Consider the following 20,729-nt stretch of genomic DNA (forward strand, 5'->3'; position numbering starts at 1 on the left):
TGGTGCTTGTCCTCCTGACAACACAACTCCTATCTTCAAGGCAGATCCTGATTCATTAGATTCACGTGGCACCAATATTGCTGATGGTTGCCCAAACAAGGATGGGAAAAGTTCTGCAATTTCATTTGAAAGCATTTGAACAAGCACAACTAAAGTCATAATCCTTCATCTTTACACTTAATCTGTGCGGGTGATCAGATGTGTTTTGCAATTCTTTTATGTGATTTTAGATTATAACTGGTTCGTTTTTACAGCAGTTTCACAAGGTATTTATCGTAAGCAGTTAACTTTAAAACTCAAAATGCAAAATTCGATCATAAAACCTAATTAACATCTACACACAACGTAATCAGTTAACATAGCTAGAAAAACACTTAAATTCTTGTTTATCCAATGCAGCAGTGACTGAATTAGAAAGATTATTATCAATCCATCATTAAAAAGACTCCGATCAATTGTGATCATAGCATAAATAGTTTTGCTTTTACAGGGGTTGTAAATTCACTTCAGTATCAATATGAAGTGAGAAATACCTGGATTTTCGACAGCGGAGCTAGCGGGACCATCGACGATTTTGAAGGGGCTTCTGGAGCAAGCGACAAGTCCACAATAGTGTCTTCCACTGGTGGGTACAGAAGATAAAAGCTGTTGTCACAAACGTAAAAATATTAAATTAAGAAAAAAGAAAAAAGAAAAATATTATTCGAATTTTGAAAACATGCCTGTGTCGACTCAGTAGATGGTTTGTTAGTCCCTTGAGATGTCCGCCTTCGCTGTCTACATATTAAATTAAGAAAAAAGAAAAATATTAAATTTAAAAAAAAATATTAGTTCCCTTGAGACGTCCGCCTTCGCTGTCTACATAATTCAGACCAGAGCCCTACAAAAAAAGTAACGCAGACGTAAAATGACTGTTTTGCCCTTCATTTTTAATATTTTCATGATATACATATAAGGGGTATTGTATTATATAGACCTTTTCATCTCATCCTGCAATCATTGTCCCAACAGACAAACCCATCCCACGGTAAGAAATAGAGAATGTTGGCAATCATCTTTGAAGCGCCAGTCACTGAAATCCTACTCTTGTTTGCCAATTCATGCAAACGACACTGAAGTTAAAAAAAAATACAAGTATTGCGTAGAATATTTCAAAGTAGAAGGCTGTGATACGTAAAAAGCTGATTTTAATACCTTAATGCCTAAATTTCTGTGCCAAAACTGACAATCTGCAGCTCCTCCAGCCATTGTCCCCACCTGAATTTATAATGCTACATCTATGAATTGAGATAACTATTAATTACAAATTTTATGGAATTTATTAAGGCAAAGATCAACTGTTTCAACAATAGCATAATTTATGTCCTAAACTGACCTTATAAACACTATCAAAGGGAAAATAATAGCATAATTTATGTCCTAAACTGAGCGTGACAATGATCCAACCAGCAAAGGGGCATACGGTGTCATGCTTGGAGCATTTTCAGCTGCAAACTCTTCAAACCAATTTCGGAAGATGTCATAGCAAGGCAGATAGATTCCCACCTGTTCAAACAAAATATTATCATTAAGCATTCATTAATGGAAAAAAAGAAAAAAAATCAGGGAATTACAGTTGGTATAGCCAATGCAAGGCCAGCATTGGTGCCTCGCCATAATCTTCCAAATCCCTCTTAAAAAGACACTCACAAATCTTAAAATGATCAACAATTAGAAAAGTGCTGGACTACAGAATATATATAAGAGGAAGAAGATGACCAACCTGCCGAATAATTTTGTAGAAAACATCAAGTGTTCCTTTGTACTCAAAGCAATCTGGAGGACAGATGGACACTGTACCATGTACTCCAGCATGCGTACATGATGGAGAACATCTTAGATCCGTAAACATCTAAAACAAACAATTACATGATTATCAAGATTGCACAAGATTCTAACAAATATTACAAAGAAAACATACCATGCATGTTTGGTCCAAAAACGGCCATTCGACTCGTAAGATTAGTCATTGGATGCGAGTATGCTACACCAGCAGCCTGTGCTTGCAGCCTTGTATGTCAAATCACAACCATACACAAAATGAAGAATCATTACCATGGTCATCAACACCCAATATGAAGTTAACGAGAATGAACAAGAAATTAGCAACATTAATAAGCAACACATAGTTTTCAAGGGAGAATGATATCTGAATTTGAGTTTGTATGTCAAAATCTACCTTTTTGGGGCACAGGCTGAAGAGATTGCTGAGAAATTTGCGAGTCTATAGCAATCAGCCTGGTGGGGAAAAAGCTTGCTTCTTTTACATCAACAGTGCAGGTGAGTTAGTAAACTCTGTCCTTTTTTGTAATTTTGGGTATTTCATGGTTAGTTGATTTATAAAAAAATATGAAATTGATATCGAGTGCAGGCTGCTATGAAAGATGCTCTTGTTCGTATCTTGACTCCAAGGCGTTCTATTGACATTCTGAGAAATGTTCATGTTTCCAAGGAGCAAAGGAAACCATATGTTGTGGTCTTTGTTGGAGTCAACAGAGTTGGAAAGTCAATCAATCTTGCCAAGGTATAAAAAAATATTAAAAACTGAATCTTGGCATACAAAAAACAAAAAAATAATATGTGAAATGTTGTGTACATAGGTGGCTTACTGGCTTCAACAGCATGACATCAATGTAATGATGGTTGCATGTGACACTTTCCGTTCAGGGGCAGTCGAACAGCTGCACACTCATGCCCGTAGGCTCCAGGTATGCAATTGAAATTGACATGTTTATCCTCTGATAATCTTCTTCTTTGATTTCCACCTCTGAATGCATATATGTATTTTAAATTCGTTTCAGATCCCATCATATATATATAATCAAATCAATACTTACAACTGATAACAGGGGCCCCTGTTTGTAATTTTCATGGAATGAAAATGTTAGAGGCTTCAGGTCCTCTCCAAGCCCTCTGATGAACCCACTACATCAATCAATTCATTAAAAAAACAAGCAATACTTTCTATGAAGTATATGAAACTGCATCATTACCCAGTGAAGACGCACAACAACATGAGAATCTAAAGGGATGCCTCACCATTCATAATACTCATTCCAATTACTTAACTTCTTTGTTATTATAGACAAAGGCCCTGCATTTTGAGTTTGTGTAGAGTAGCTTTCAGAAGTAATTATAAAGGATCTGAAACCAAACCAATGAAATTTTACACCAATACCTTTACAGGGGCATAATTTACTTGAGAGATTCTAGCGCTTATCATACCTTCCAATTAAATGAATAAACAATGAGATCCCGTGTGTAATTTAATCACATGTGTATTGAAACATTGGGAGAAAAGAAGGATAAAAAAGGAACCTCAAATGGTCCAAGGAAGTAATCAAAGTCGCACAGATACATGAGAGGTAAAAATTAAGGTGTGAGAATATGATTACTTAGAAACATAGACGATGGCAACACGGTGGGTCTGGGTGACTGGGATGGTTCCGGTCTTCATGTAGCCATTTTTGTGTAATATCTAAGATTGTTGAGTTCTTTTCCATGAACCGTTCTCACCAATTACCGCCACTACTGGATTTCGATACATTGTTTCCAATATATTTTTCTTCAAACCAATGAAGTCGGAGGTTCAACATTGAAATTGATTTGAACAACTAGAACTAGGGTTTTGGGTCGACTTGATTTTGAAAGAAATGGGATAATAAAAACAAGAAGCGTCGACATCTACAATCCATTTTGAGGCGTTGGAAGCAGGAGGAGGTATGGTTTCATCAATTTTGACTGTGGTGGGTGTTGGTGTTGTCAATGGAGAAGGCGAGACAAGAAGGAGGAGGATAGAGATGCGATAAAACCTGGTGGAGAAGGAGAGACGAGAAGGTGGAGGTGTCGATTAGGGCTTGTTCAATTGGTAGTTTCGATTGACGGTTGATGAATTGTAGTTTTTAATCGGCACAGTCTGAGGCTAGAAGAGGCATCGAGGATTGAACGCAGTGGATGTGGGTGAGGGGTAGATGAAAGGGAGAAGAATGCGGGGGTTTAAAAATTTTGGGGATTTCATTTTCCCTCTAAGACGAAGGAGACACGCGTTTCTTAAAAAAAATATATAAAGCGACATTCACAAAGGACGCACGTTTTAGATAAAGTGCCCTCCGTGTTTTTAATTTTTTTACATGAGACATTAATTTAAGGGCACGCAGTAATGCATGGCCTAAATCCTTAAATTTTTTGAATAGATGACTCTTTTTTAATGTCACTCTCTTTTGCGTAACATAGATCAATGAGTGTCGTAATTTGCGCGCCGTAAAAGGCTGTTTTTCTAGTAGTGATGGTGATGATGAAGGTGGTGATGGTGATGGTGATGGTAGTGATGATGATGATGGTGGTGTAATGATGGTGGTGGTGATGGTGGTGATAATGACGCTGGTGTGATGTTGATGGTGGTGATGATGATGGTGGTGTGATGGTGGTGATGGTGGTGATAATGATGGTGATGGTGATGGTGATGGTGATGGTGATGCTCATGATGATGATGATGATGGTGGTGGTGGTGATGATGATGATGATGATGGTGATGGTGATGATGATGATGATGATCATCATCATCATCATGTAGGTATACGTGTTTGTGAGATGTATGTGAACGTATTCATAAGAATTATAGTGTTAAACCATTAAACGAGTAATAGATCTCGTATGTGCACACGACTTTATGAATGATATTAATAGTTATAAGTTAGTGAAAATATTGATAACCATGTATAGTAAAGGTGTGAAAAAAACGAAGCGAAAAAAACAACAATTGGTGCCCGAAAAATCGAAAATAAGTAAAATCCGTAGCTAATCCGTAGCTGATTAACTACAGAATTCTAACGGAAAACATATTCCGTAGGTAATTAGCTACGGAATATGCTTTCCGTTAGAATTCCGTAGCTAATTAGCTACAAATATTTCTTATTTTCGATTTTTTGGGTACCAAACGTCATTTTTTCCACTTCGTTTTTTTCACACCTCTATAATACATGATTATCTATATTTTCACCAACTTATAGCTATTAATATCATTCATAAAGTCGTGTACACATATGGGGTCCATGACTCGTTTAATGGTTTAACACGCTTATGATCTACATTCACATATAAATATGCACAAACACGTATACATACACACATACACGTACACATATACCGCAACTCTTTCATGTATGTAAATATACATATACAAAAATAAATTCATCACAAGTTGGTGAAAAGTATAGTAATTACATTGTTAAAACTGTGAAACGAATACTTGATCCCGAAGGTGCACACGACTTTATGAATGATATTAATATCTATAAGTTGGTGAAAGTATAGATAATCATGTATAATAGAGGTGTATAAAAAACGAAGTAAAAAAAACGACGTTTGGCGCCCGAAAAATAGAAAATAAAAAAATTCCGTAGCTAACTTGTAGCTAATTAGCTACAGAGTAGCTATGGATTTTTCTTATTTTTGATTTTTCGGGCATTAAACATCGTTTTTTTTTTCGTTTTTTTCTCACCTCTATTATACATGATTATCTTTGTTTTCAACAACTTATAGTTATTAATAGTGTTCATAAAGTCGTTTGCACCTTCGAGATCCTTTACTCATTTAATGGTTTAATATTGTATCCGTAGCTATTCCTTAGCCATTCTGTTGCTAATTAGCAACGGAATAGCTACGGGTTAACATCCGTAACTATTCCGTAGCTAATTAGCTACGTAATCACTACAGACTAGCATTCGTAGCTATTCCGTAGCTAATTAGCTACGAAATAACTACGGAATAACATCCGTAGTTATTCCGTAGCTATTCCGTTACTAAATTAGGGTGTTCCATTCTGTAGTTAGTCCGTAGCCATTCCGTAGCTAATTAGCTACGAAAATTTTCCGTAGCTATTATCCGTAGGAAAACACTCTTTTTCTAGTAGTGGGTCACGCATCCTGCAACACTTCAGGATCGTATCTATTTATTTATGCTAAAGAAATATATATGAAACTGTGAGCGGAAGTACCGACAAGCATGAGCCGGGGAGAATATAGCGACAATTAGGATTTTAGTAAAATATTTGGAGGCGGAGGGTGATCGTGAGAGTTGAGAGCCGAAAGAAGGACCAAAAGAAATTTCCACAAATTTTAGGGTTTTTTATGTATGAATAATAATTATATATACAAAAGGTAAACATGTAAGTTCTACTAAGTTTAGTTATGTTTGCGAGCCTCATGAGTTGTATATTTTAATATTCGAGCTCGACTCAATAACATATTATAAAAGCTCTGATCAAATAAAATGTGATTGATTTTGGGTCGTGTAGCTCACATTCAATTACACCCATATATATATATATATATATATATATATATATATATAGAGAGAGAGAGAGAGAGAGAGAGAGAGAGTTAGGTTCAAATGTTTTCACTATCTATTGTGTGCATGTATGATTGATTATGGACCAATCATTTTAGTTATTTTAAGAAAGTAATTAATGCATATTAAATGTTAAAGATGTAATTAATATATATTATATCTTCAACATGTAATATACATTAACTACTTTCTTAAAATAACTAAAATGATTGGTCCAGAATGAATCATACATGCACACAATAGATAGTGAAAACAAAATAATCTAACCCTATATATATATATATATATATATATATATATATATATATATAGAGAGAGAGAGAGAGAGAGAGAGAGAGAGAGAGAAGAAGAAGAAGAAGAAGAAGAACAAGAGAGGAAGGAAGGGGAAGGATGGTGATTAATAATAGGTTGGATAATTATAATAAACAAAACAAGAATAAAAATAAATTATAATATCAACTAGGTAGTAATTATAGGTCAAATATCAAATAAAATAAAATGATAGTGACCAACACCGTATAATAAGTTGAAACCATTAGGATAAACCATGTAACAAATATATTTAAAGTAAAATTGTATATTTTTTAAAACCTATTCAAACTAATATAATGGTTGGCTGATGGTAAATATGGAAAAAGTTAAGAAACGAGGGGCCTGGGATGTAAAAATAAGAAACCGAATTGGAGTCAACATCCAAAAGATCAGGAGATGAAGACGATAGCCGTAAGAATGTTTACCACCTCCGAAAACTACGCCGATATTCCTTATAAATATAGATCTAAGAACTCTCTCGTCAGTCCCACAGACACGAGAGCGGATCTTAGAGAAAGAAAGTTAAGCATTAATGGTATCAAAGGGATAATTGAAGCAAACTTTTTAGTGGGCATTCTATCTTCTTCTTATTTTGGCGACGGTTTAAGGTAATTAACACTTGTAATTCATAATATAATTGTTAAGGTTGCTTGGCCTAGCTAGTTTAGGTACAGAAAAAACAATGGTGCCTAAAGATCAGAATGGAAAAAGAAAATAAAAATTATAGGCATTGATCATCACCGGAATTTGTGGTAGAATATTGCGAAAGTTTGCCGGAGAAGAAAGATATCTCAGCGAACTGTTGCTATTAGCCCAAACAGAAAAGAAAAAATTGAGCTATGAAAGTGTGTAAAAATTTCAAAGTATATAAGTTTACCAAGTTTCTGATCAATTCATCAGGGGGCAAATCCAAAATTAAAATCCAATTAAAATTTTATTAGCAAAGATAAAAGATAATTTAAAACATAATAGTCAGATGATTCAACGTTTTAGAATTATTCACGAGGAGTTTTCATGATTTTAACGTCTATAAATATACTTCTATAAATATACTGTTGCTAACAATATCTATAACCCATATTTTGTAATAATTTTTTTTCACATGGCATATACCCTAGATTTTTTAAACTTTTAGTTTATTTTTTTTTTTAAAATTAAACTTCAAGTGTTATTTATTTATTTTTGTTTTAATACAAAGCAGGGAAAGTTTTTTTTTTCTTTCAAACGGAGGAGGAAAAAAATTCACAATGAACAAAACAAATAAATTAAACCTTTAAAAATAGTAATCTGTATTGCTATTGATTATATATAGTCAATACAATTGAGAACTCAAGTTCACAATCACCATTACAAATACTATTTTAGAGGACCAAAACTATTTTTTCTAATAATAAATTCATTCATATAAAAATTAACAATAAATAAAAATAACCATGCTAAATAAATAATGTCAAACTCATTCTAACATACAGATTTAAATATTTTATTATATTAACTAAATAGTTATTTAATTAAAATAAATTAAATAAGTTACCCCGGTCCAATAATCCAAACCCATTTACCTAATTCCAGTTAGATTTGGGGTCCTTCTAATGTTTTATTTGTTATAAAATACTATAAAATTGCAATAGTGCGTGCATAAAACTATCGTGATACGTTTTTTTGAGAAGTTCACAATTTTTTTTTTTGGGATATGTGTTTTATATGTACGTTTACATACTATATTATAATTAGAGCATGCTTAATTGATCGTACGCATGCATACAGGTTCAGAGAGTCAGAAATTAAGGTCTATATATCCATGGTGATCAAACCAATAGCCCCGGTCTTGCTTTTTGTCCTACTCCAATACTCATCAGCAAAGGTGGTTACATATAACGTCCTAAGTTTTGGAGCAAACGCAAACGGCTTCATAGACTCAACAACTGCGTTCCTTAACGTATGGAATTTGTCCTGTGCCTCAACTAATCCCGCCATCATCTATGTGCCCAAAGGCAGATACCTAATTTCATCTGAGCTCACATTCTCCGGCATAACCTGTAAGAGCAAAGCCATCAGATTCAACATAGATGGTACTTTAGTGGCCCCCTCCAACACGTATAATGCTCTCGGCAACACCGAAGTTTGGATTAAGTTGTACAGAGCTAACAACGTTACCATCTCCGGTGGAATCCTGGACGCCAACGGCACTCCTCTATGGAATTGCAAATCCTCTGGAAAGAAAACATGCCCTAGAGGAGCTACGGTACGTACTTACATGCATGCATGCAACACATTATAATACGTAACTTTTTAACAATGTTTTGTAATATTCTTGTTTCTATAATTAAGATTAATTATTGTATATTGTTATGAACATTGCAGACATTTGGCATCTACCATTCCCAAAACATTGTGATCAGTAATATGAAGTCATTAAACAGCCAAATGTTCCACATTATTATCTATGCATGCAACAATACCAAGCTAGAAGGCGTGAATATTTCAGCACCCGGGCTCAGCCCTAACACAGATGGTATCCATTTAATGAATTCCAAAGATGTCACAATCTTGAATTCTAAGATCTCAACAGGGGATGACTGCATTTCGATAGGCCCTGGTAATTCAAATGTCTGGATAGAGAAGGTGGTGTGTGGCCCTGGTCATGGCATAAGGTACAGTTTTTTGACTTTTTGCTATATAAGTAACACTATCATTCATTCATTCATGGAGTCTATTGGTATTGAATTACGTACGTTGATGTAATATGCAGCATTGGAAGTCTAGGCTGGGAAGAGAAAGAAGCGGGAGTCCAGAATGTAACAGTAAAAAACGCAACACTTATAGGTAGTCAGAATGGTTTAAGGATAAAGACATGGGCGAGGCGTAGCAATGGATTCGTGAAGGATGTTGTTTTCCAACATGCAAGTATGGAGAACGTGAGAAATCCGATCATAATTGATGCAAATTACTGCCCTCACAAACAGAAATGCCCCAATCAGGTTACAGGAGTGAAGATCAGCAACGTGGTGTATGAGGATGTATATGGAACATCAGCGACCCGAGTGGCAGTGAAATTTGATTGTAAAAAGGGGAAGCCATGCACTGGGATCAGATTAAAGGATGTTAACCTACAATATGAGGGCCAACCTGCGGAGTCATTTTGCTCCTATGTTGATGGTACTGCTTCTGGTTTACTCCAACCTACAAGCTGTCTCTAGATGAACTACTTGTTTCAAGGACATAACTTTAAGTACTTTATATATGTTGGAAAATATTATTTTTCTTAGTTTACAATTTTCGCAATTTTTTTCACTAACTTGGGAAATGATTATGTGCAACTGTGCATATTACATGTACATCCATGTTGGTAACAAATGGTTAACATATTAGTGGTAAAACGTAGTTAGAAAATATCAATGCGTTACTATTTATTAATAAAAATATATATGATTATGAAATTGTGTTGGAATTGTAGTCATTTGTTTGCACTTTCATATGTGAACTTGTAATATGTAACTGTAATTAATTTTTTATTTGGACGGCTGTAATTATCCAATTATGTTTTTTTTTTTCTTTAGGTAGGTTATGTTATATAAAAAAAAAAAAGTTGTGTTCGTATGAATATTAAAGCCAACTATATATGTGGTTTTGTTAAATTTGTAAATTTTATGAATTGTTTGATGTTTGAGATTAGGTTGTCATGTGAAGTAGTCCATAATGCTGTGTTATAATGATCTCATGAGAACAAAGTAATGAGAACATAAAAAGGACAATTTGATGGTATATTCACGATTTTGTTTTAAAATAGATCAAATAATTTCTCAGTTATAAAATATTAACAACTAACAAAACACTTTGAATGGGAGGAACAATGTCACAATTCATAGTCATAGCGTTTTTTATTCAAAAGAAAATAAGAAATATAATTTTTTTTATATAAAATATATTTCACTTCAAATTTGTCTTGGGTGGACCAAGACTCACTGTTGCACCCATATAGTTAGGCATATGCATGGATCCTGTCTAACAACTTTTAGAAACAAATAAAATATTTACTTCTTATAAATAAAGATATTCTTATAAATAAAGATGGATCCAATTTCTCCTTATTTTTGGATAACTATGATACTCCAAAATAACACCCCTTGATGCTATAGCACATCAAAATTATGATCTTAGCAACAAGATGACAAGTTTTTTTATTCTTTTTCACTACAAACAAAATGATATTTAGTGGCATGTTTGTTTTGTGTTACTATGTTATGTCTTTAGTAGCATACTTTGAATATCACTTTAAAATAACATAAGTAATAACCTAATTGGTTTTAAACCCCAATAATCATCTCTAAAAATTTAAACCATGTGCTTTCAATCGTCCCCAAACTTTTAAAAGCGAATGAAGACCTCACTCAATCACAAAAGTTAAAACATCCACTGCTACAACCAATGCACATTATAGTAGGGGTGAGACCACCACCCAAATCGAGATGGAGACCAGTGGGTTAGATATCAACAACTAGGAATTCAAGAGTCAATGCAATGTAGCGAGAAGAAAGTTGGTGATTCACAGGCGAAGCTCGATTTGTACAACGATGGTGTTTGATACTTTTAGGTAACACGCCTCTTTCAAGTAGGTTTAAACCTATAGTTTCGCTTTATGTATGAATTCCATATGTTCAGGAAATATGTGCTAGAATTAAAAACAAAACAACTATTTTTTATGGTTAAACAGGCGTGGAGTTTTGGGTGAAATTTGTATAAAGTTGAACATATTTGTAACTATGTAGTTACAATCCTTTCATTTTCAACTCAATGTCCTCAGGCACCCAATTTGTGGCTTGATTCATTGGAGATGTGTGGATCTTAAGCACATATTAAATTTGTTTATTAATTACTAATTACTATAGATTAAATATGAATAACTAGTGGTTGAAATAATTAGGGAAAATGAGTAATCTAACCATAATATAAGGTGGATTTATAAAAAAATAACCAAATTTTTTATTTTTGAAAAATAATCATCAAGTCCGGAATGGAGATTTCAAACCGAAGAAAAAAAGTTTACAAAAAAATACATTATAGACTAACAATCTGGATTTCGAACAGAAATATAAGAGTTTTTAAAAAAATTCTAAAATTTCAAGAACAACTTTGAAATGCAATAAACAATTCTGGAATTTCGAAAAATAAGTTGTTTTGTTCTAAAATCTAACAAAATGTTAAACTAACATAGTGAATAGCAAATATATATATATATATATATATATATATATATATATATATATATATATATATATATATATATATATATATATATATATATAAAAGATACTATATGTTAAATGTGACTTGAACATTTGGAGCATTTGGAATTCAATAAAGTATTTTAGTGAACGTGTTATATCAACTTAGTATAATAATTATTATTTAAAAGTTAAAACAACACCGTTATGTTAAAAAAAAACATTTATTTGAAAATATTTCAATTTTATAATTGTATTATGCACATGTAACATCCGCGTTTCGCACTAACACATTAATATACATGTAACTGACGTCGGTTAACGATTGTAATCTATTATGAATAAATAAAAGAAATTTGTTTGAATATATGTGATTTATGTGTGTATATAATATTAGGTGAAGATTTAATAAACATGGATAAAAAATATTAAAAATAAATATTAATTAGGATAAATAGCTTTGATGAACATTGAAGTAGTCATGAAGATGATTTCGAAGATATAAGGAACTCTTAAATCTAACTTCGTCTGAAATAGTTATGATTCGTCGAAATTTCGTGTTCAACGCAACGACTTCAAGTGTCGTAAATAGTGAAACAGATATGGATCGCTTATTAGCCTAAGTAATTTAAACAAAAGTCGTAGTTAACATAAAAGCAAACGCGTACATATAGAGAACATCTAAATCTGACTTCGGATGAGGAAATTATGATTTTTCAAAGTTTCAGCAGAACAATGTATGACACAGAAACCAAAATGGAGATTGGTCGATTGTTAGGCAAAACAATCTAAATGAGAATCGAAGATCTCGTGAATAGGAATTCGTCAATATAAAGACAGTCAATTTCTGAACTTTTGTTAGGAAAATCTCTATAAGTTAAGCTACACTTATTTTATATCAAGTGTAATTTATATTTATAATCATAATTGTTGTTATGAATTTATAAATAAGATTTGTCAATGATTTCAAGTCATATTACTGATTGATGTAATTACGGGGGTGATATCTAGTCTAAGTTTTGTGAGGTGTTTAACGTGGGACTTCCAAACAGTATACTTTGTATACCAAACAGACTCTACATCCGATATGATGTTACCTAGTTGCTCCTTACTTGATAGATCTTGATGTAGACATTGATATTGTTGAGGAATCTAGACTATCATTAGTCACCAGGAATATGAGACTAAGACTCGGTGATATGTTCGTAGGTCACAAGAAAAGCTAACTGCTAAGGCAAAGCGTTGCCCAAATTATGAGGCATCCACTTTTAACCGGTGAGTGCATAGTCACTTTCATCATACATATAGATATAAAGTATTTAACTAATTAAATATTATGTGTGCCTATTAGATGTAACTTTAATACTTGTATGACTTTACTTGTTAGAATATATGTTGATATAATATTAAATTATTATTTTGTCATACCATAATGGGTAGAAAAGGGATGTGAAAGGTGAAATAATAAAAGGGTGAGGGTGTTTAGGTACTAATTGTACCAAGGGTGAATTATCGTCTAGTAACGTATAAATGACGACCACGAACTATTATACGCAGTCTAGGTGTTAATGAACTATACGTTCATTCGGTGTACTATATCCCCCTATAGTTGCCTTATGGACATGTATTGCCAATAATCCCCAAGGCGACAATTTCTACTCGTTTCTCACGGGTGATCCCTTGAGATCATCACTTTAGAATATGAGAATGAGAATAACAGGGATGGGTAATTGGGTTATCTGTTGGTGAAATGTATACTTAAAATTAATTATATTATTGTCGGTTGAAAACTCTACGTACTCATCAAGCCTTACCCGCCTAACCCACTTAGTTTCTTTGTATCACAGGTAGCAGTACGAAAGCAAAAGTGTGATGAGTTTAAATCTAAGGAGAGATTTAAGGAGTATCGGCCAATAGAATAATAAACTGTTGTAAGGCCTGTAATATTTAGTTTATGCTTATGTTTTGAATATCAGTTATGGCATCCTAAGTTTTTAAAATACGAACGAAAAACATGTCTTCGAAAATGCTTAAATCATGTTTTGGGACAAATTCTGCATATATACATTCCTTTAAAGAATACTCTGATTTAAATAAGCAAAAATAAAAGGTCCTTTTTCGGACTGTAAAATTGGGGATGTCACTGCACAACACGTGAATATTTGTCTAGTATCTACTATAAATGAAACCAAGAGTAAATCATACTAATTTTATATTTTAAATTCTTTATCATAATTATTTTAAATTAATTACTTATTTATTAATTTAATATTATAACTTTTCAACTTTCAACTATTACCGCTACTATTTAAAAAAATTATAAACTTATCGTATTTATTGTCACACATTGATTGACATAGAGTTGTATATAGTTTGTTGAGATAGAATAATTTGATAGGGTTTTTAGAATAATATAGAGTTATATATTGTATTTTGAAAAATGGTAATTTGTATAATGTAACGACCATAGATTCAGGCTAGACAAATAAGAACTAAAATAACTTTTTGATAGAAGATTATTTAGGTTAAATAATGTTAACTAAAGTTATAGTATATGTGACAAAGATTCCGTACATATGAAGAACTCTAAAATTCGACTTCGTATGAAGAAGTTCTGTTTCTTAGAAGTTTCACGATTAAACCAATACGGCTATACACGTCGTAAAAAGTGAATTTTAGATTGGTTGCTTATTAGCCTTAGCAATCTCAAAAAAATGTAGTAATCGTAAAACCCAGAGTGCACATATAGATAATGTCCAAATTTGACTTTATATAAAAAGTTATGGTTTTCCAAAGTTTTCAACATGTCTATGTTAGCACAGAAACCGAAATTGAAATCGTTCAATTGTTAGGAAAAGCAATCTAAATGAGAGTTAAAGATCTTTTTAATACCTATTCGTCAATATAAAGACTAGGGGTGATCGCGGTTCGGTTTGAAACCGTGAAACCGGCCAAACCGGTCATCAGTTTGGTTTTACGGTTTGTATATTTCTTTACGGTTTGGCTTGCGGTTTTGAACTTTTCAAACCGTAGTGAATGGTTTGGCTTACGGTTTTTACGATTTCAAACCGTCTTAAAACCGGACCGGACCGTAAGATTTATATATATTATTTATTTTTTTATATGTAATTGTATTTTATTATGTTATATGTTAATTGTTATTATAAATAATAAAATTCAAACCCACAACATTTAATATTTTAATTGCAACAGCCCAATACTAGTTTAACTCCAATTGAAAAATGAGAAGTTCCTATTTTCTAATCCCAGAGTCCAGTCCAGACAGAATTAGGTTGTTTGATTGTTTCTCCCTTTCTCTTACCCTAATCGCAAAACACGCAACCTCATTCCTCAGGTAGAAAACTCGAAGTCGTTTCCCCTTCGTTGTTCATCACTTCTTCTTCACTTATCTAAGATGTAAATTGATTGCGCATAATTGCATACCTCCGATTGCACCTCGACTCCTCCGTTGCAGCAACTCCGACTACACCTCGACACCTTGCTTGCAGCAACTCCGCCCCCGGCTCCGTTTGCAGGTCCGCTTCTCGTTATTCCTTTCTGAACAAATCCTTTGATTTTTTTTTAATTTTAATCTCAGCTCTAACTTCTGATCAAAAGTGATTTTGATAATCTGAATAATACTCAAAACTGTCGACTAATATGAAAGATAAATCAGTTAGGGTTCAGACGGAGTTACTTGTAAACTAGGCTAAGAAATTAAAAGTGTCCTATTGTAGAATCCACTTAGCTGACGCCGATATGTTCGCCGATTCCCAAAGAGATAAATTGAATGTTTCTCCATTTTTGCCTTTGATTTTCTCTGAAATTTCTAGTTCAATCGATACTTTTGGTGAGGGAAACAATCTTGAAGCAGTTGTATGAGTATTTAAGAGGGACTATGCTTAAGTGCTCATATCCAGGGCTCATCTTCAACAAAAAATGCATCAAAGGGCTCATATCCAGGTAAAAAACTTTTTAGACCATAAAGGCATAATTTATCTATCCAAGTGAAAGTTTTATTAATATTGGATAATTTGTGATTGGTGATAGGTTGATCCCATGTCTTTTGCAAGTTCAGGCATGTTTGTGAACCTTAGTGTTGTTATGCTTCGATTGTGCAAGTAAGATACTCTTATCTCTTTTGGATTTCAAGTAAGATAATCAAGAAATAACAAGTTCTGGTCAACCAAGTCACTGGTCTTTTTCTTTGGCAGGATGATTTATGAACCTGATTATCATGTTCATGGCAAGTCTAGAGTACATAAGGAAACCTTTCTTAAGAGCCAAGATAGTTGAAGTCTTTAATTTTTGGATGCCTCAGAGGTATTTATCAACTTATTTATTAATTCTGTCATCTTATGTTATTTGCTTACAAAGGGTATTTACGTCTTTTTACTTGTGTGTGTAGTGGCTCATCTTCTGCTACCAATATACTTTTTTAGGGGAACTAACTCGTTGTTCAGTATCTTGTGAAGAATCTTTTGAAACTCTATGTTGATATCGAGTTCACAGGATCCCACACTTAGGTGATTGTTTTGTTTCCCAGATTTAACTGATAATCTATTGATGAAATTCGTTTTTATTGATTGATAGTTCTAATCAAATTCGATATTTATTCTAATGAAATTTGTTATTTATTTTGATTGATTCATTTTTATCAGATTCATAGATTCATGGTTTCATAGCTCCATCACATATTCACGGTTACACAGTTTCATAGAGATTTACAGTTTAGAATGTTTGATGTAATGGTTGCGTGTATTAGTCTAATCTTTAATGTAATGACACAATAGTTGATGTTTTCATTTACTGCTTTTTATTTACTCTTTTGGTAGTTTTTTAGCTGTTTTGACAGCTTTAATATTGTAGTTTCTTTAACAGTTTTTGGCAGAATTGTAGCTGTTTTAATAGTTTTAGTTATGCATTTTTTTTACTAGATGAGTCTAATAATGGACTCAACTAAAATGGGCCTAAAAAACCCAAACCGTGAAACCATACCGGAGCCAAATCGTTAGTAACGGTTTGGTTTGGTTCGGTTTTAAATTTTCAACGGTTCGGCTTCGGTTTTTGCTTGACAAAAACCGTTACTAACGGGTTGGCTTCGGTTTGACCTAAAAGCCGAAAAAACGGACCGTGAACACCCCTAATAAAGACAGTCAAGAATGGCTATCGTATGAGAAAGTATGATTTTTTTATAAATTTTAACAGTCTAAGCTTGTTAAAAATATGGCTTTAAAATTAAAGTGAGACTTAGCTGACGGGTTCTAAACAAAATTTATAGTACTCGTCGATAGCTATGTGTGGATATAAAAAGCGTCGAAAACGGAGCTCGTATGAAGAAGATATGAATTTTTGAAGATTTATAAAAATTCAAGCACATGTGCGCGCGCCGACAAGGTGCATGGCACGTCTCTGACATACCACAAGATTTCGACACATGTCACCACACAGAAGATGCGACATTACCGACCCCAACCAAGCGCGCAACACACACATACAACATGTATTGCTTTTTCCAGCTATATATAGAAGGCGAATTTCAACCCATTTCCTATATTCCTTTCATCCAGAATCCTCTAGAGTACCTTCCACCCTTTAGTCCTGATACTTCCTAGTGTGTGGCTACTTTAGCGTGACCCTGGAGCATATGAGATATAGAGCTTTTAGATCGAGATTATGCCCGTGTAATTTCCCGATTTCCCTAGAAACTCTGTAAGTTAAGCTACACTTATTTTATTTCAAGTGTAACTTATATTTATGTTCATAGTCGTTATTATGAACCTATAAATAAGATTTACCTATAATTCCAAGTCATTATACTGATTGATCTACTTACAGGGATGATGTCTAGGATGGATTTAGTGATGGGTTTAAAGTATAATATAATGCTATAAAAGTAATAGAACCAATTTTAAAAGTACTAGAACCAATTTTAAAATCCCAACTCTAGTGACTTTATGAAAAATGTGAAGTGTATGCTAATCCATGAAAACGCACATTGTTTCTTTATGAGTTGTTAGTGGAGCGTGTGTGGTTAATCGACACACTAATTTGGGACTATAAAGATGAAATGATGAAACAACTTGTGTTTATAATTGTTTATGGAGCGTGTGTGGTTAACCGGCACATCAATGGGAGATTATAAATCGATTGAGGGTGTTTGAGCAGGTTTGCATAGTCATTAACATCGTAATTGTGATCCTCGGCATCCCAGTCACAATTGGTAAGAGCATAATCGAGATTAAACATGCTATTGATAAGATTCAATGAATCTCAAAAGATATAGGAGTTTCATAAGATGTAAATTGGTAAAAGACTCTACCTATCTAAAATAGATTCGAATTTGAATACGGAATCCCTCTTCAAAGGTCAAATCGAAAATATTGGATCCTAGCTCTAATATAAATTATGGGTTAATATCTAATGATTAAAACCAACTAAATTAAATTATTTCTTCTCCCAAATTTTAGATGTAAAATCAGGACAATGGTGGTCTTCCTCGTTCTGATAAAGGTGAAAAAGTTTTATCTTCTTTAGGGAATAGTGGAACTACACATCATGCTTCTTCAATTCTTCCACTTCCTCCTCCCGTGACTCTCCAAACTTCACGTTTTCCTCGAGTTGAAAGATATCAAACTACTCAAGTGTAACAACCCAAATTTTCCAATAAATTTTTTTCATTTTTAATTAAGGAAATTGTTTCCAATGAACATAAAATGACAATAACAATTGTTTTCAAAATCCACAGTGTCAAATGTTTTATTCATATTATCAAAGTGTCCCCAAATAAAATCGCCAGAGAGTGCACGCCGCGCCATGAAGTTGGGCCCTTGACCTTAGGCTCTGAAGTACCTGAAACAACCAGAAAACTCTAAGATAATGCTTAGTGAGTTCCCCAAAGCATACCCCACACAATCCACATAATCACATAATCCATAATAGCTCTATAAGCTACACATAATACATAAGCCATGCATACAAACATATAAGGATGCCACGAAAACCTTCCAAGGTCTTATACCAAGTGCCCCTGGAACGCCCACGTGGTCTTGACTGCCTGCCATGGGAACCTCCACATGGTCTTTGCTAACTGCCACTGGAACCCCCACGTGGTCTTGACTACCTGTCGTGGGAACCTCCACACGGTCTACACTAACCAAAGAAATAACATACGAGCTAAACATGCAAACATAATAGGAAGCCGTGGAAAGCCTCCCAGGACTTATACCAAATGCCATAAGAACCCCCTCATGGTCTTAATCTACTGCCACGGGAACCCCCCAGGGTCTTCCATACAAATATCATACCGACATACCACATAATCAACTAACAATCCATATATCATATAGTGGGTCGGACTTGGTGCCTTGGACCCATTGGTATGGTGACAAGACTCACCTTTCAAGAAATGGTGAACTGATAAGATAAGTCCTAACTCGCAGCTCCAACTCAACGGCCTACAACCATCATGTGACTAACTTTGTCAAAATCCCAAAATACCAAAAAATACACTTAAAGTCAAACTTGGTAAACCATCCTCAAAGTCTAGGTCAACAGTAGTCAACGATCCATGTTGACCCCAACTCGTCGAGTGCATCTAGCAACTCGTCGACTTCCTTCAGTGTTTAGAAAACCAGGAATAATCGTAGCCAACTCGCCGATTTGTCTCGTTAATTCGTCGAGTTCACTTAGTATCCAGAAAGCAGGGTAACTTGACCCGACTCGTCGAGTTGCTAGGGCAACTCGTCGAGTTCTCCCGCAGTCCTAACCCATTCATCCCTTTTCATTCGAATCTAAAGTCCCAAACTATAGATTCGGTACCCTAGTGTAACGCCCCGACTCTCGGGTATAAACTTTCAATCATGTATTTCCCAATTTTTAGGTCGACTCGACAACTTGGATGCCCTGACTCGTCGAGTAGGCACGATTTTGGTCGTGGGTCGTAAGTGACCGATTCGAAGAGTCGAAAACGGACTCGGCGAGTAGGTGCTAAAGGATGAAACCCTAATTTTTGGGGTTTCACACCCTATTTTAAGGATCATTAGCCTCCTTTGGCCTCCCCTCACCGTCCCCTAGAGCTTTGAAACCCTAATTCATGTGTGTGCCCCATTTAGTGTGATTTTTCAAGCTGGAAGGAAGATTTTGTTCCAAGGAGCTTGAAGATCTAAAAGTGTGAGGCAAGGAATGTGTGTAGATCTGAAATCTACCCCAACTTAGCATCATTTGAAGGTATCAAGTCATTACCTTGACCTTCTCTTAGTTAGATCCTTCTATGTTTGAGTTTTGGGGCCATTTGGCATTTTGGGAACTTCATTTGAGTGGTGAAACAAGATCTGAATTTGTAACTTCAGATCTAGGCTCATCTTGGCCATTACAATCATAAACTCTCAGCCTTTAGTATGATAATGTGATCCCCTTGCCTAGAACCACTTCTTTAGCTTGATTTAAGTCATTAGCACCTTGATTTAAGTTCGATGAAGATTGTCATGCAAAGAGTCCTGCATGGACTCGACGAGTCAGTAGGGTGACTCGGCGAGTCAGTTAGGTTTTCCCGACTTTTGGATACCCATGAACTCGGCGAGTTACAGGGAAACTCGACGAGTCAACCAAGGATTTCACAACTTATCGAGTTCAGGAAGGACTCGACGAGTGGGTGAACTGCACTCGACGAGTCAGGTCAACATGGACTGTTGACCTTGACTGATTGACTTTGACCTTGTCCAAGCATTAACCAGTTGACCTCTGAGGGTATTTTGGTAATTTTGAAATTTATGAAAAGTTTTTATGGTAACTATAGGCGGTGGA

General features: G+C 34.4%; 2 protein-coding genes across 2 annotated transcripts; one reads left to right on the forward strand and one right to left on the reverse strand.

The window, feature by feature from the left end:
* Nucleotides 1–349: 349 nt before the first annotated feature.
* LOC128126810 (uncharacterized) lies at nt 350–1,988 on the reverse strand. Its single transcript, XM_052764940.1, has 9 exons — nt 1,983–1,988; nt 1,763–1,891; nt 1,614–1,670; nt 1,447–1,545; nt 1,195–1,257; nt 1,018–1,112; nt 723–777; nt 534–645; nt 350–405 (listed from the first exon to the last, which is right to left on the reverse strand). The coding sequence occupies exons 1-9, from the start codon at nt 1,986–1,988 to the stop codon at nt 350–352; spliced, it is 672 nt and encodes a 223-aa protein (XP_052620900.1).
* Nucleotides 1,989–8,402: 6,414 nt separating this feature from the next.
* On the forward strand, nt 8,403–9,899 carry LOC111890231 (polygalacturonase). Its single transcript, XM_023886387.2, has 3 exons — nt 8,403–8,944; nt 9,064–9,353; nt 9,452–9,899. The coding sequence occupies exons 1-3, from the start codon at nt 8,501–8,503 to the stop codon at nt 9,897–9,899; spliced, it is 1,182 nt and encodes a 393-aa protein (XP_023742155.1). The 5' UTR covers nt 8,403–8,500.
* Nucleotides 9,900–20,729: the final 10,830 nt, after the last annotated feature.

Source organism: Lactuca sativa, chromosome 6 (assembly GCF_002870075.4).
Source record: "Lactuca sativa cultivar Salinas chromosome 6, Lsat_Salinas_v11, whole genome shotgun sequence".
NCBI classification, from domain to species: Eukaryota; Viridiplantae; Streptophyta; class Magnoliopsida; order Asterales; family Asteraceae; genus Lactuca; species Lactuca sativa.

What these genes read in the sequence shown, in the direction of transcription:
- LOC128126810 (XM_052764940.1), bottom strand. An exon ending in TTGCATTGGCTATACCAACT is followed by an intron (nt 1,546 to 1,613) that starts GTAATTCCCTGA and finishes TTGTTTGAACAG; the next exon opens with GTGGGAATCTATCTGCCTTG. An exon ending in CATCTACTGAGTCGACACAG is followed by an intron (nt 646 to 722) that starts GCATGTTTTCAA and finishes TTGTGACAACAG; the next exon opens with CTTTTATCTTCTGTACCCAC.
- LOC111890231 (XM_023886387.2), top strand. Translation starts at nt 8,501, where the DNA reads ATGGTGATCAAACCAATAGCCCCGGTCTTGCTTTTTGTCCTACTCCAA. An exon ending in CATGCCCTAGAGGAGCTACG is followed by an intron (nt 8,945 to 9,063) that starts GTACGTACTTAC and finishes TGAACATTGCAG; the next exon opens with ACATTTGGCATCTACCATTC. An exon ending in GGCCCTGGTCATGGCATAAG is followed by an intron (nt 9,354 to 9,451) that starts GTACAGTTTTTT and finishes TGTAATATGCAG; the next exon opens with CATTGGAAGTCTAGGCTGGG.